Source organism: Prosopis cineraria, unplaced genomic scaffold (assembly GCF_029017545.1).
Source record: "Prosopis cineraria cultivar Desert tree isolate PC_DT_omini unplaced genomic scaffold, ASM2901754v1 PC139, whole genome shotgun sequence".
Taxonomy (NCBI): domain Eukaryota; kingdom Viridiplantae; phylum Streptophyta; class Magnoliopsida; order Fabales; family Fabaceae; genus Prosopis; species Prosopis cineraria.
In genome coordinates, this window is record NW_026555466.1 from 19,694 (window position 1) to 36,759 (window position 17,066).

At 31.6% G+C, this 17,066-nt stretch overlaps 1 protein-coding gene and 1 pseudogene across 1 annotated transcript; one reads left to right on the forward strand and one right to left on the reverse strand.

Annotated features, from left to right (window-relative positions):
- Window positions 1–1,931: 1,931 nt before the first annotated feature.
- LOC129295539 (uncharacterized) lies at window positions 1,932–2,825 on the reverse strand. Its single transcript, XM_054934063.1, has 2 exons — window positions 2,371–2,825; window positions 1,932–2,115 (listed from the first exon to the last, which is right to left on the reverse strand). Exons 1-2 carry the CDS (start codon window positions 2,823–2,825, stop codon window positions 1,932–1,934), a joined length of 639 nt encoding a protein of 212 aa, XP_054790038.1.
- An 11,309-nt stretch (window positions 2,826–14,134) lies between these two features.
- LOC129295540 (dynamin-related protein 4C-like) lies at window positions 14,135–16,104 on the forward strand (annotated as a pseudogene).
- The last annotated feature ends 962 nt before the right edge of the window (window positions 16,105–17,066 follow it).

A 17,066-nucleotide genomic window follows, 5' to 3' on the forward strand; every position in this document is an offset into this window, starting at 1 on the left:
ACTCTTTTTTCATGATATGCAACCATCCTTTAAAGAAACACAATTTTGCTTCCATTTATTCAAATATGCAAACATGATATTTGAATATATGAAAGAAACATCACATATGCAACTCTTCTTCCGTGACATGCAACCACCCTTCAAAGAAAACAATTTTTCTTTCATTTATTCAAATATGCAAAATTGATATTTAAATAAATGGAAGAAACATTGCATTTGCAACTCTTCTTTCATAATATGCAATCACCCTTTAAAGAAATACAATTTTTCTTCCATTTATTTAAATATGTAAAAGTGACATTTGAATATATGGAAGAAACATCGTGTATGCGACTCTTCTTTCACAATATACAATCACTCTTCAAGAAAATATGATTCTTCTTCCATTTATTTGAATATATAAAAATGGTATTCAAATATATGAAAAAAATATCACATACACTTCAGATGTGCCTTAAGACTCAATAACTTGCCACCCAAGGACTTTATTTGATATATTAGCATCGAAAGACCTTGTATTAAATATTGACATGAAATTATCAACAACAATGAACCTTGTGATATATTGACAGTAAATGACATGTGTGACATACTAGCAGCAAAAGACCTTACTCTAATCTTGCTTCTTTTTCTTTTTTTAACAGCAAGAGCATTCATGTTATTTAACCCTCAATGATTAACGCCAGCAAAGGACCTAATTTCAGAATCTAACCCAAGTTCTTGTTAGTAAATAAATTTGTAGTGAGGTTTTTTTTAGGCAATTTTTTTTTTAAAATAAGGTTATCCAATATTCTTAAAAAAAAAACCCACGTGTTATGCTTCTTTGATGAGAAAAAAGTGTCGCTTAGAATGGAAGAAGGAATAACAGAATATATATGCAAAAACTAAGAAACGAACGTTGAGAGGCAAGAGAATAAACGGACAAGTTGAAATGTCATTTAAGAATTTAAGAACTGTTATTAAAAAAACTAATGCAAGGAAAATTGATGGTGACTTAACTTTTTTTTGCCAACGACTTAACTAAGACGTTAGTTGGTGAAAAAAGACTTGAATAAGACATTAGTTATATTTATACTTCCTCTATTTAAAAATATAAAATATTTTTAACTGAATTTCATTTTTAATAAAGTAATCACCTACTATCAAACTAACCCTATCTTTATATATTTATTTTCATAAAATATATTACAATAAATATAAAGTCATTCATTAATAGGGGTACTTTAAAAAAAAGGCAATGATTACACCTTAAAAAATTAAAAATGCCTTACATTTTTAAATATTCAATTCCTCAAAAAATGTATTATATTTTTAAATGAAGAGAATATATTTTTAAAAAAATGATAGTTAGATTTAAAAAAAATTAATGGCATTTTAATTCTTAATAATTTTTTTAAAAATTAATTGTGAATATCAATTAAATAATTATAAATTTAAGATTTTTAATTGTAAATATGATATTTAAATTATAAATATAATAATCAATTTACAATTTCAATTCTTATTTATAATTATTTAAATTAAAATTTATACTTTATTTTATAGAAAATTTTATCGAGTGCTTAGGTATCATTAATTCATCATTTTATTGTCATTTTTCTTATTTTAAATATTAAAATAAAAAATTTACTGTGCAAGGTTGATATTATTCTAAGAAAATTTTACTTTTCTAATTTTAATTACTTATTTATGTATAAAAAATCATTTATCAGTTAATAAATTTTTGAACCCATTAAGTTTCCACCCATTTACGATCGGTGCACGGAGATTCTCATTGGGCCCAGAATGTACGGTAGATGCAATGGACAATGCGAATAAGACAAATAGAGGACAACAAATCTTATCTTATCAAAGTCTCCACCGTGTGTCACATCAACTATAAAGTAACACCACCATAAAAAAATTCTTTTTTTTATAAGAAATAGACGAGCCTAAACTCTAGACTCATTTACAGTATAAGTGTTATCCATGCAACGTCCAAGACTCTCCATGGGAAAGCTAAGAATGTGCAACCCAAGCCACGCATCAAGAGCTTGTTTCGCCAGATGATCTGCAGCAACATTTGCATCACGAGAAATTTGACAGATTCTAATCTCCCATGCTCGGCGGATCATGCTTTGAATTTTCATAATTATATGACAGTCAAGATGTATAGAATAGTTGGTAACCTCTATCAATGATATGGCTTCTGCTGAATCAGATTCCACCACAATTTTCCTAACTTCAACATCCTAAGCAATCTTTAAGCCTATTAAAATAGCCCACAGCTCTATTGATAAGTGGTCACCTTCATCTAAATGTAAGCTAAACCCTGTGATAAATTGCCCAGCCGAGTTCCTCAGCAGACCACCACACCCACGAGTCTGTTACGTCATCGAGAAAGCACCATCAACACAGAGTGACACCCAACTTGTCTCTGAAGGTTTCCATCGTAGGTCACAGTTCTGAATCCCATTTCCGTACCAATTAATAGAACTTGTCTTTGTTTGAACCCTCTCCAAACAGCTCATCATGCCCTTCGCCTGGGCAATAATACATTCATTGAAGCGACTTTTCCCCTCAAATATCCGTTCATTCCTTCTTTTCCAGATATTCCAGCATAGAACCATGAATAATCCATTGTTCATTTGAAACTCCAATTTTTTACCCTGTTTTAAGTTCCAGCTAATCCAATCATCTATTGTTCGCAGATTAAAGAAGTCTCGTTGATATCTAGTGTTGATCACAGACCCCCATAGCTGTCCTGTATCTGTGCAATCTCGAAGGACGTGCAAACTACTTTCAACTGTGCTATTGCACCACGAGCAAATATTATCTGCACTCATACTTCTCCTAAATCTCTCCTCGTTTGTGAGTAATCTATTTTGGGAAGCTAACCACATGAAGGTCTTGCATCTATGAGGTGCCGTAACCTTTCACAGCTTCTTCCATTTATCATTCTCGCTTCCCTTGGATCCAGAAAGAAGATTGTAGGCTGATTTTATAGTAAAGGAGCCATTTCGATCCCATTTCCAACACACAGAGGTGTTATTGTTAAACCACTGTAGCCCGTCTTTAACGTGAACCCAGGTATCTTTAATGCCCTTCCAAAGGTTAGATCCAGGTTTCTTTGTCTTAATCTTGGGGATAATATCACTCCCACACTTGTACTTTCCACGGACAACTCGCACCCATAAGTCTTCACGCTTCTTAATCAAGCCCCAACTGATCTTCATGGCATAAGCTTAGTTCTGGATAGACGCTCACCGAAGACCTAGCCCTCCTTCTTGTTTTGGTCTGCAAACGTCTTTCCACGCCACTAAATGTGTTTTCCTTGAGCTCTCTATGTGGCCCCATAAAAAGTCATGGTTGGACTTGTCAAGCATTTTAAGAGTACTAGCGGGAAGATTACATGTTTGCATAACATATCCAGGGATAGCGTTCGTGATTGAGGTTATCAGTGTCGCACGCCCAGCTAGGGAGAGAGTAGATTCTTTCTAGTTAGATAGACGCTTTTTCACTTTATCCACAGTGTCTTTGAATGTGTTTTTATCCACCCTTTTATGCAGAAGAGGCACACCCAGATAGCGACCAAGGTCACCAGTCCTACTAAAATCGAGTTTAGTGCTGATTTCTTCACGTTAAACATGATGCACATTTTCAGAGAAAAACATCTTAGTTTTCATAGCATTGATTTTCATTCCAAAGCTGGCACAAAACTTCCCCAAACACTCATGTATAACATCAGCTTGTTGGGTAGAAGCTTCTACAAAAATAATGATATCATCAGCGAAACACAGATGCGACAAGGGAGGTCCAGTTTTGCCTAATCTGATAGGCTTCCATATTCCCTCCTCCATTTTTTCTAGAATCAGGTGGCCTAATTTCTCAAGGCAGATCACAAACAGGTATGGTGATAGTGGGTCCCCTTGACGAACCCCCCTTGCAGGCTTAAAGATATCTGCTTTGTTTCCATTCAAGATCAACTACATGGATACCGATGTAACACAATTCATAACGACAGCCTTTATATGCTCTGGAAATTGAAGTTCATTCAGACATTGGTCTAAGAAACCCCAGTTTACTCGATCATATGCTTTTTCAAGATCAATTTTGATTGCCATAAACCCACGCTTCCCTTGCATATTCCTCATAGAATGGATAACTTCTTGGACCACGATAATGTTGTCTGAACTATGTCGTCCTGGAATAAAACTACATTGACAAGGAGAAATGATGTTAGGGAGAAGAGGCTTCAGCCGCGTTGTGATAATCTTCATAATAACCTTAAACACCACATTGCATAGACTAATAGGCCTAAGATCTTTCAGGTTCTCTGGTGGATGTTTCTTAGGAATAAGAACAATCAAAGTAGAATTGATTGTGTTGATAGCTTGCGGGTTGAGGAACAACGATTTCACAAATTGCGTCACATAGGTACCCACATGCTTCCACTGACTCTGAAAGAAGATTGCTCCTAAACCATCTGGTCTTGGAGCCTTCAAAGCTCCCATACTATCAATAGCATCTTTGACTTCAAGATCATTTACCTCCTTTCCAAGGTCGGCTAGGAAATCATTACCAATAAAGGGGAACTTTCTATAACATTCGAGCCTTGGTCTCCTATCGTCTTCTTTTGTGAAGAGTTTAGATAGGAATTTCGTAGCCATCACTTTGATTTGGTCTTCATCATAAACCTATTCTCCTTTATTGTCACGGATAGCATGCACTTGATTGGCTTTGCGTCTCCCATTAGCAACACTATGAAAATAGTGGGTATTCTTGTCACCGTGAAGAATCCAATTAACATTGGCTTTTTGAGCCCAAATAATGTATTCTTGAAGCATCACCTCTTCTAACTCAAACCAAAATTGACATTGGAGTTTGTCAAGATGCTCTGATTTTTGACCATTAGTAAGGGCTTGTGTGATACCATCCAAGCGGCGAATTAGCTTTCATTTGCGGGTCTTGGTATAGCCAAACACTTCTCTATTCCACTTTATACAGTCACCACTGAATGATTTAACTTGAGTTACCTAATCACAATTATTCTTTTATGCATTTGTAAAGAAATCTTCAAAACCGTCATGAAGGACCCAAGCAGCAATGAACCGAAATGGTCTATGACGGCTAGTTTTGTCTTTACGATCTAATTGGATTAGGAGTGGCCTGTGATCAGGCTTAAACCAAGGGAGGTGTGTAACCGTGGCATTTGAAAAAAGTTCTAGCCAGCTATCGTTAGTAAGAGCACGATCAATACGACTCTCAACATTATTTCGTTTCCAAGTGAACATGGGTCCAAAGAAGCCTACATCATTGAGTTCAGCTTGTTCAAACCATGTTCAAAAGTCTCGATTCACTCCAGTTCCATGCCTGGCCATTGTTTGTCTCTCATCATGAAATAAAGTGGCGTTAAAATATCCAACCACACTCCATGCTCCTCTGACAGTCGTACCAATATGACGTAACCCATGCCATAAGCAGCGTCTCATATTTATGTTTGGACTATCGTATACTATCGTAAGCCACCACTTCTCTTTCTTATGATTCTCAACAGTCAAATGAATAAATTGAGTCCTTTTCTCAATAATAGAAACCTAAACTGCATTTGCATCCCAGAGCACCCAGATTCCTCCACTGTACCCAATCGCATCAATCCAGTCAAACTCATTAAAGCCTAGCTTCTTTGCAATCCTTTTAGCCTTATCGCCATTGCATCGAGTTTCAAGCAAAGCTAAGAGATTAATCTGATAATTTTGCTTCATTTCACGGATAAGATTAGGAAACGTTTTTGAGCAAGTCCCTCGCGAATTCCAGACGACGTAATTCATGAGAAAATTATTGATTGTTGGAGTCACGTGACTCCATATTAGCATCCATATCCTCATTCTGATAGCTAGTTCCTTCATCATTTCGAATTTCCAATGCCTCAACACAGTTGTCAGAAAAATGCTCAATTTGGTCAACCTCCATGTTCACTTCCTCAGCTCCTTGTACGATACTAGTATCTTGGCCTTGGTCATTCTTTGTTAGGCCAGGAGTATTTCATTCATATGTTATTAACGGGCCGAGCCCACTCTCAAAAATACTAAAGGAATTCCTTGTAGCAATCTTTAATGTGTCCAATCCAACAGAATTATCCAGATTGTTGTTTCTTCCTCTTTTACCCATAAATGGAGGCACATTCTCTTTCCCACGTGATTTGCTTTTAGCCTTTCCCTTCCTTTTATCTCCTACACGGGCCCACTCCTCATTATTATTATTTACACTTAAATTCCCATAATTCCTTTTTTGGCTTCCCGTGAACTCCTCAATTATAGCCTTTTTCTTTTTCTCTTCCATCCCACCATCAATATCCTTCAATAACCCAGATTTTCCTCCTATAATTTTTTCATCAGAGATGATATTGCGCCTAGAATCTCCGGCATATCCGTATCCCCAAAATTGGTGCTTAACTAGCATCTCAGGCCCGTAACCGTTAGCCATCATCGGCAACTCTGTCTTCTCAACCGGAATATCCTTTTCCACCACCGGAACCTCCTTCTTCACCGTCGAATTCTCCATAGCCACCTCCTGCTTGCCTGTATTAGGATCTGTGATATCTACGTATTCACCATTCCTAGTATTTTTGTCATTCCTCATCATATCCGGATTGGGTTGTCTTTCCTTCTTGTGCAGCTTGCACTTTTCAGATGCATGACCATACATTCCACAGCAAAAACACACCAAATGTAACCCTTCATAAACAATTATGAGATCCTCTCCGAAAGCCTTGAAGAATGGAAGAAGCTGTTCCCCAAGGTCAAGTTCCATGCATATACGAGCAAAACCTCCCTTGTCATAAATAGATGTAGACCTGTCAATCTTCAGGGTTCTGCCGATCATGTTCCCAATACGTCGAAGTGATTCAACACTATAGAATTCCACTGGCAGGTCTGGAATGCGTATCCATGCCGCAATTTTATGTGTTTTGTCAGCCTTCCAAGGGTTAAAGTTGGGTCTCCATCTTTGAACTAGTAAGTAGTGATCATCTATCATCTATGGCCCCTCCTGAAGCAAAATCAAGATCTTCTCGACTTGTGAATGAGACTATGTAGTACCCGTTGCTGAGCCCCATTGCTTTGATGGGCTCCTGTGTCCTCCACATCCTAGGTAACCATCCCCGCAGTCTGGCCATCGAAATCTCATAGCCTAGAAGTTTCACAATGAGCGAGTTCATTCATAGTCTGCACCATGCTTTATATTCCTTGGGTGTGAACTGTAAGACAGGCCATTTTGATTCCTTCATCCCCCCACCTATCTCTTCATCCTCTGAGTTTTCTTTTCCGCCATCAGCCGAACTAGCGTTCATAATCTCAAAGTAGTTCTTCCATCCGTGCATGATGTCTTCATTTGCATGATTCTAAGACAAAAAGCCTGAAGAGTTTACACTCATAAGAGATTCCTTATATGATAAACGTCCTCTTGTTGGTGGCTTGCTCTGACCCACGTCGGACTTTTGCCTCCCTCCAGCTTGGAAAACAAAATTTTCTTTCCCCCGTCCCTCCTTGCCTATATTCTTCCCCTCACCCCCACCATCTGGGGGCCGTCTTTCGGCACCACCTCCACCATCAAGCACTCCTTTCCCTTTTGGCTCCTTTACGCTCATTGTTGAAGCACCCCACCATAAAAAATTCTGATTCGCAATGAAATTCAACAAGGAATTGTTCTTTTCTCTGTAATCCATGAATTAACAAGAACATTAACGAGAAACATAAGTTCATAGTTTATTTTTTAATTCTCTCTAATTTGCAAGAAATTAGTAAGGTCTGGTTTACTCCAATCTCATTAACGAGACTTAATTTACAAGAGTGAATTCTAATATTCCGTTCTCATTCTTTTCTATTATTTTTTTAACCATTAGGCATATTGTATTCATTGATAAAATAATTCAATGAACACAAAGATTTATACTTTTTTAATATTTCTTAATTTCTCTTCAATTAGATAATATAAATATATTAAAAATTAAAAACATAAGAAACAGAGGAAATGTGACCATATGATTTAATAATATATTGATGCATACAAAATTTGAAAGCAATCAAACGTAATAAAGTGAATCAATGTTGTCCCATAATGAATTGAAGTAAAAGGGGTTGGACACGAACAAAATTTATTTTTCATCTTAATTAAGTTAACCAATTAAAGAGAGAAATCTTTATGTACTCAAAATTTAGATACTAACAAAAGGAATTAAAATGACTTTGAGACAAGATAAATAATAAAGGAATACCCTAAAAATTATAATCCTTTTTATACTTTGTAATTTAATTTTTCATAATTATCAAGTTTAATTTCAACTTTAGAATCAAAGCTCCCAATTAGATTTAAATGTCCATCAATTTTTCATAATTATCATGCAAGTGAAGGTTCAATGTTGCACGAATCTTTCAAAGATTACCTAAAATTCTTGAGTATATATTCATCTAAAATATAAATTAGATAAATTCTAATCCTAGGTTACTTAATATAAAGTCTAATTAGAATCTTCTTCTTTCAAAAGTGAATTCCAAAAACCCAAATACATATTTAGAGTTGGCCATCTAATAGTATGAGGAAAATCAATTCATATTAAGTAGTAAAGCATCCATGAAATATCAACAACCAATGAAAAATCCGTCTACAAAACATAAATGTTCATAAAATTCTTAAAGGCTAAATAAACTAGCTACACATGGCTCTAAATATGTAGAAAAGTTTATCAACAACAATAAAGATCAAAGACATATAGCAAGAACAAGAAGACTACAAAAAACACACCTACCATGGCAGGTCCTTAAAAGCTTCAATTTTCATTTTAGTTCTTCTGTTTTTTTACCTAAAGCTCCTCTCATGTAATCGGAATCTCTTAAAACACAAGCAACACTCATTTTACCTCAAAACACATGTAAATTGAAAAATTGGCCAAAAAGAGGATGATTCTCTAATTTGCTTATATTTACTTTTTCATAAAAAAATTCATGTTTTTGAAAAATCAAGTGGCAAAAAAGGTGGATACACAAGAAGAAGTCTCAAGTCATGGGAAGAACCTTGGTCAGTATATGTGAGGAAATAACTTATTCATAGCAAATTTCAAAATGACTTTTTTTAGCAATGGAAGAGGCGACAGTTATTTTGATTTTTTATTCTCCTCTAAAATACAACAGAAGCATGAGTTGTATGATCCATCCCATTTTGCAATCGTGTGAAAAGGATGAACTTTATCTCATTTGCAAAATAATATAAGATTGCATTTATACTGATACAAAGTTAAGACAGATTGCAGTTTCTAAACTGAGATTAATCATTAGTATATCACTTTCCAAGGCTTTCCCTCTTTGGTGGGTTGAACTAGAAATATTGTCTCTGGAAAACAATTAAGAATGTACTCTATAACTACCGTCATAGATTCTCAATTTGTTATCCTTCACAATATTATATTAATAAATGGGATTTACAAAATTCTTTCCTTATTATTATTTACTCCCTTTATAATTAACAACAAAAAATTTATTTTTATTTGTTTAAAATTTAAAATATTTTCTATTTAATAATATTTTTGGATAATTAATAAAAACACTCCTTTATGAGGTGTCATCAACTATATATTAAAAAAATTTAATTTATAGACAAATTAAAAATAAATGCCGTGATTATTATCAATTTTTCCTAAAATGTATAAGTTTTAAATTTAATTTTTTTTGATAAAATTCAATTTAATATTTTAGCGTAAGGGTTTTTCACATCAACTTTTTAAATATTATGAGCCTGTTTGTTTTCTATTTTTAAAATTTATTTTTTAAAAAATAAAAATTTTGTTTGGATAATTTTTATTTAATTATTTTTAAAATTATTTTCATTTTTTATTTGTAAAAACAAAAAATAGAAACAACTTCAGCTGTTTTCATTTTATTTTTCTTATTTTTAAAATACATTGCATTTTATTATTAAAAATTATAATTATCTTAATTAATTTATATTATTAATTACTATTATTAACTGCTTATAATCATCATTACCAGTCCATTTTTTAATTCTAAAACTTCATTTTAATTGGCATAATCAAACAAATTCTCATTTTATTTTTTTTTGAAAAATAATTTTAAAAATTATATTACAAAAAATTTTTTAAAAATAATAAATGAAAATAGAAAGCAAACATACCCTATATCCCTAAAGCGATAAGCCACCCCTTTAGTATAGTTATTTGAGGTTGTGTGTGTACACAATGCAAGTACAAAGCCCTTCATTATACTGTACGCCACGCCACATGCATTTCACATTTTTATCCAAGTGGAACAAGCAAATCATGCCCAACTATTTTTTATTATATTTTTCTAATCAAATTAGTTGGTGAGAATAACATTAGCAGATATGAAGACTTATCTAAATACATTTGAAGTGAACAACAAAAATATTAGTTAGTTGAAAAAATTGTGCATAATATATCAATTTTTACCACAATAAAATTTTAATTATTTATTAAATTATTATAACAAATAAATTTAATCAATTAATTAATAATATAGGCTATAATATACCTTTAGTCTTTTGAATTTACACGAAACTTCATTTTAATAATTTAATTTTATAAAGTATCTTTTCAATTATTTACACATAATGCTATTAGTTTCATCACAAAAAAATTCTATATTAAATTTTTAAATATTGAAAAAATATTTTTAAATGTCAACATATTAAATTTAATTTTTTAGAAATGGCAATGGTTGGAATAAAAAAATAATTATTTAAAATTAACAGTTAGGTCAACTGATTAGATGACTAAAAGAATATTTTATAAAATTAATACACCAAACTAAAACCAAATATAAAGTTGAATGGCCAAAACTAAACTTTAGCCAATAGTATATTATTAAATCAATATACTAAGTTGCAGTTTAAATATGGATGTATTTTTTTTAAAAAATGGGTTAGCTAATGCTGCTTTAAAAACATAAAGGTAAAATAAATCATTTGTTCCATATAGTTTTAATTCAAATATAATTCAATCCTTAAACTTTAATTTATTATAATTTAATTCTTATAATTTTGACTCAATTATAACTTAATTCCTAAACTTTGACTCAGTACAACTCAATACCTAAAATTTTAACCTTTTAAAACATTGGTTCCTATATTTAAAAAATATATAAAAATTAAAATTATTTTAAAAATTATGAATTTATATTCTAAGTTACTAACACTTTTAATCTTTATAATTTCCCTAAAGACTATAAACATTTAGATTTGAAAATAATTTTCCATAAGAAGAAATATTTGGCAAAACTGAAAAAGCAAATAACTCAAGTATAATAAATGTACACATGAAAATGAGGAAAAATAAAAAAAGATGAAACAAAGTAGGAAAAATGATAATAAAATTCCTTTGAAATATATAAATGATAATTTAGTCTATCGAAATGTCATAATTCTCCTAAAGTTTTTAAAAATTTTTTTATTACTAATAAATTTATATATATCACCAAATTACTCTTATTGAAAATAAATGATTCATAAATTTTGTTTAAATATTCACAACTTTTTTTCTTATATTCGCAACAATATAATAGTAAATCACAACTTTATATGTTAAATTTTTTATTTGTTGTTGCATTGTTACGAATATATAAAAAAAGTTGTGAATATTTAAACAAAACTTGTGAATTATTTATTTTTAATAAGAAAAATTTAGTAATTTATATAAATTCATTAATAACAGAAATTTTTTTAAAAATTTTAAAAAAATTATAATATTTTGAGAGATCAAATTATCATTTATATATTTTAAAAGAAATTTTATTATTGTTTTTTTAATAAAGTATTGCCCAACATCATTTTTTCTTGGAGCAACCTTCATTGTTGATAGCATTTTTACTCGACCTCTATAACCCTGATGTAATTTTGCTTTGCCCTTTTGCTCTGATTGTATCTCTGTACAGTTTTCTTGAATGCAACTTCCTTTTCACTCAAAAACAGAAAAATACCCCCTCTGTTAATTTTTTATAAACTATTTTTATCAACTTTATCAATATTAATATAATAAAAATAAAAAAATAATTAGAGATGAAATTTTAAAACTAACCCTCAAAATAAAAAGGCAAAAAGTACAATCAGTTAATATAATATTTTTCAAAAATTTCTCTTTCATACGTTAAAAAACGAGTAAGGATATTTTGAAAATTTTAATTTAAAATGTAGAATCAGCGGGAGCCAATAACTTGTATTGTGAACCATGTGTTGCATCTTAAACCCGACTAACAATGCAGATCAGAGGGAGCATTGATCAACACTTTTGATTTTTTTTTTTTAAGAAATTTCAAAGTACATTTTTAAATGGTATGTCCGAGGTACAATTCATTTCCTTTCCATTTCAGTATTCAAGGGTACAGTGAATTGGTTTGAAGTTTTAAAATAATTTTAATTTTTATAATTTTATTTATTAAAATACAAAAGTTAACATTTAAAATAGTTAAAATTTTAAAAATTACTTTTTTGATTCTCTTTATAAATTATTTTTATCAACCCTACCAATGCGAATGTAAAAAAAATATAAATAATAAAGTGTGTAAAATTTTAAATATGTCTCTATATAATAAATAAAAAAATGATGTCATGTTATTTTTTCTCTTTCATGAAGAGTAACTTTCAAAATATCTTTTAAATATTATATAAAAAACTATACCGTAATTTATAAATAAAATCAAATAAATTTTTTATAATATACCTTATAAACACGATTAGGGGGAGTAAGTTTTATTGATTCAAAATTTAAGAACTAAATTGTATACTAATCAAAATTATAAAAATTAAATTATAATAAATTAAAATTCAGAAATTGTGTCATACTTAAATCAAAACTAAATTATTAATTAATTTTTTTAAAAGTAAAATTATAAATTAGGATACTGTAGTCGTAGACTTGAGACTGACTGCTCTTCCCGAGAAAGATAAAGAGAAGAACATGGAATACTCACCGATTCAAATACTATTCGTTATTATAAGATAATCTGAGACAATATATAAAATTTAATAATAATATTTTATAAATTTATTTTTAAAATAAAAATAAAACTTTTTAAAAATATATTTCATCTATTATAATTTTAAATTTATATACTTAATTATTATGTTGTAATTATTTTATTTTTTTCACTTAAAAGTTAATAAAAGAAAAATATTAGAAAAAATTAATCATTTAATTATTATAATTTAATCCAATTGTACTCAGTCTCTCAATTTTGACTTGTTATAATTGAGTTTTTAAAGTTTTGACTTAATTCTAAATCAGTCTTTGAATTTTATCTCTTATAATTTAATTCATAAAATTTTAACCTCTTAAATATTGGTTCCTATATTTTAAAAAAATAAAATTAAAAAAATTAAATAATATTTAAAATTGATTACTAATATTTTAAAATATTAAACCCTTTTAATATTTATAAAATTTTAAAATATTTTTAATCTTATATTTTAATATAAGATTAATTTTAATATAATGAAATATAATGAAATTATTTTCATCAAATTATTTTATATTTTAATATAATGATACCTTCAAATTCATTTTATAATTTAAACTGGAGGGAGTATAAAATATTTTTAATTAAATTTCACTTTAACCAAATTAATTGTTTTTAAAGTTACATAATCTTTACGTTTATCCTTATTTAAATAGTGTGTCTTAATTGAAAAAACTTATTAATTATTTTCTAAGGGTATTTGTAAAAAAATTATTATCAGATATACTTTATAAGGTAAAACATTTTTATAATTTTTAACATCGTACTTAAAAAAGTTATTTTATAATATTAAATATTCTCCTTATAGAATCTGATTTTAAAAAAGTTATTTTTTAACATGATATTCAAAAAAGTAATCTTTAATGAGATTCTCTCTATTAAATAGTATTAATAGTAAGGAAGAAGAAGGAATCAACTTCAATAAATAGAGACCACTCCCGCTAAGCCCACTCATTTCTATACAAACCACAATCTTCCCAGTCACTCCCCGTGATTGATATCATCCTCTTCTACTCCCTCAAACTAACCTCTTGAACTCAGAAAGCTCACAGCCAAATGGGAAGCCAAACGAGAAGCCAAACGAGAAAGTATTTTGCTGATGAGTGTTTTCAACAATGGCTAAACTCTTTGGCCTTAGACCCGAACACCAACCTCAGCCCTCTGACAATGTCCTTGTTCCACCCATTGTGTCCTTTTACAATGAAAAGATTCGACCAGTTCTCGACGCTGTTGAAAACCTCAGACACCTCAACATCACCAAGGAAGGTATTCAGCTTCCAAGCACTGTTGTTGTGGGTGACCAGTCTTCAGGCAAGTCCAGTGTCCTGGAATCTCTTGCAGGAATCAGTTTGCCACGTGGGCAGGGAATCTGCACGAGGGTGCCTTTAATTATGAGACTCCAGAACCACCCTGTACCGGAACCAGAGCTTATGTTAGAGTACAATGACAAAGCTATATCAACAGATGAAGAACATGTCTTTGATGCAATAAACCAAGCCACTGTAGAGCTTGCAGGCAAGTCAAGGGGAATTTACAGCACCCCTTTGACCTTGGTGGTAAAGAAAAATGGTGTTCCTGATCTCACCATGGTGGATCTCCCAGGTATAACCAGAGTTCCTGTTCATGGACAGCCTGAGGACATTTATGATCAGATCAAAGATATAATCATGGAGTATATCAAGCCAGAGGAGACTATTATTTTGAATGTTCTATCAGCTACTGTCGATTTTCCAACCTGTGAATCCATTCGGATGTCAAAGAGCGTTGATAAAACAGGCTTAAGAACTCTGGCTGTGGCAAGCACCAGAAGGACTGTTAGAGAAGGTAACTGCAGATGATGTGAACATAGGACTTGGTTGTGTACGTGAGGAATCGAATCAATGACGAGACCTATGAAGAAGCTCGAAAGGAGGAAGCTAAGCTATGCTGTTCGAGAACCATCCTCTTTTGTCCAAGATAGATAAATCCATGGTGGGTATACCTACCCTGGCTGATAAACTGGTTGGGCTTCAAGCTTCAATTATTTCAAAGACATTGCCTGAGATTGTTAGAAAAATTAGTGAGAAGCTCAATTCTCAGCTTTCTGAGTTGGAGAGCTTGCCAAAGAACCTGACTTCTGCTGCTAATGCTATGGCTGCCTTTATGCATATAATTGGATTGGTGAAAGATTCACTGAAGAAAATTCTCATCAGGGGAGAATTTGATGAGTACCCAGAAGACAAAACCATGCATTGTACTGCTCGCTTGGTTGAGAAGCTGAATGATTACTCAAAAGATCTTCATGAATGTCCTGAAAGTAAGCACGCAGAGAATTTTCTCATGGACGAAATAAAACTTCTGGATGAAGCCAAGTGGATAGGCCTCCCAAACTTCATGCCTCGCACTACCTTTTTGGCTTTATTGAAGAGGAAAGTGGAAGGAATTGCATCGAGGCCCATTCAGTTCATTGATGATGGTGGGACTATTTGGAAAAGGTGGTGATTGAAGTCATCAACCGCCATTCAGAACACTATTACCAGCTTCAGAGGTGTACATGCAGAGCAGGAGAAAATCTGATTGCTCAAATGAGGGAGGATTCAAAGAAGCATGTAATGGAGGCCATTGAAATGGAGAAGCTGACTAACTACACTTGTTAGGCTTAATACTATAAACTAATGGCTTGTCAGGCTTCTTTCAATGAAACTGTGCGTGCGGGTCATGGAACTGCAACTATTACAGGCCTGGAAAGTCTCGGAGAGATAAGGATTGATCATCTGAAACAGTACATGAAAGTGATTGATCAAGCTTATGACCTGAAGATGAGAATGATAGCTTATTGGAGGATTGTGCTGAGGAGGCTGATTGATACCATAGCCTTGCATCTGCAGCTCAACATTAACAATTTGGTGAATAGGGAATTAGAGAAGGGGATCACTGCTTGTTTTGCGTCTCCAAGTTTTCGAGGAATTGAAAGCTTGCTGGAGGAGTCACCATCCATGGCTGGCAAGCGTGCCATGCTCAATCGAAGTGTTGAAAATCTGGAAAAAAAAAAAAAAAAAGCAAAGAGGTTGTGTCCAACATTATAGACAGAATTTCTAGGTACTGAGATTAAGTTATGTAACGTGTGTGTGTCTGTCTATTTATATACCTGTACATGAGTATGAGACTGAGCGTTATATTATTAGTGATGAATTTGAGTGTGTGTTGTAATCCTTTTTTCTTCCTATCTCAATTAATGGTGTCGTTCCAGTTTGCTTACCCTGTCCTGCAAAAGTATAAATAAATGCATTAGCTTCTTGGAATATTTAGACACCCAGAATTATACATAAGAAGCAACAATATATATAAATCTTAGAGCTAACGATAGTCTTTATTTCAAAACGTCCATAACCATTAACCCATTATGTAATATTGTTTCAATGGCCGTCAAAGACCAATTCTGAAACATAAAAAGTTAATTAAGACACTGTTTTGAAACAAGAGTTAATGGATTGTTTTAAATAATGATGTTATGGAACCATTTTGATAAATATGAGATGCGTAATATTAGGATTAGATACAGACCATGATAAGAGATAACAACATTGGCTCCCCACTTTCCTACATCTGATTGACAAGGCAGAGTGATCAAAATATTCATTAAAAATATCCATCAATACACCATAGTGTTCATAAAAAAAAATGTATGTTATGAATGAACGATCCACCATAGTACTTATTAAGTTATAATTTTAGGGAATATATATTTCTTATGTATTTGTTCATTCTTTCTTTATTTTTTAATACTTAATAAGTACAATACAAACATGTATAAATTATAATTTTCAAAAATAAAATATTTTTTTATAAAAGAATATGATTGGTTACTAACTAAATTTATCAATTTGACTGATTCAAAGTGAGTTCGACCAATTCTTTCTTCCAATTTTCTCATTATATCAAACCAAAAAGTGACCTGTTCTTAGTCCAAACAGCCTAGATTTCATAACATAAAATTTTCAAAAAATATTTTACATAAATTTATTCTTTGTTTTCAAAATTTCATTTCATTTTTATCTACCCAATTGT

What these genes read in the sequence shown, in the direction of transcription:
- LOC129295539 (XM_054934063.1), bottom strand. Translation starts at nt 2,825, where the DNA reads ATGAGTGCAGATAATATTTGCTCGTGGTGCAATAGCACAGTTGAAAGT. An exon ending in GATGGTGCTTTCTCGATGAC is followed by an intron (nt 2,116 to 2,370) that starts GTAACAGACTCG and finishes GAAAATTCAAAG; the next exon opens with CATGATCCGCCGAGCATGGG.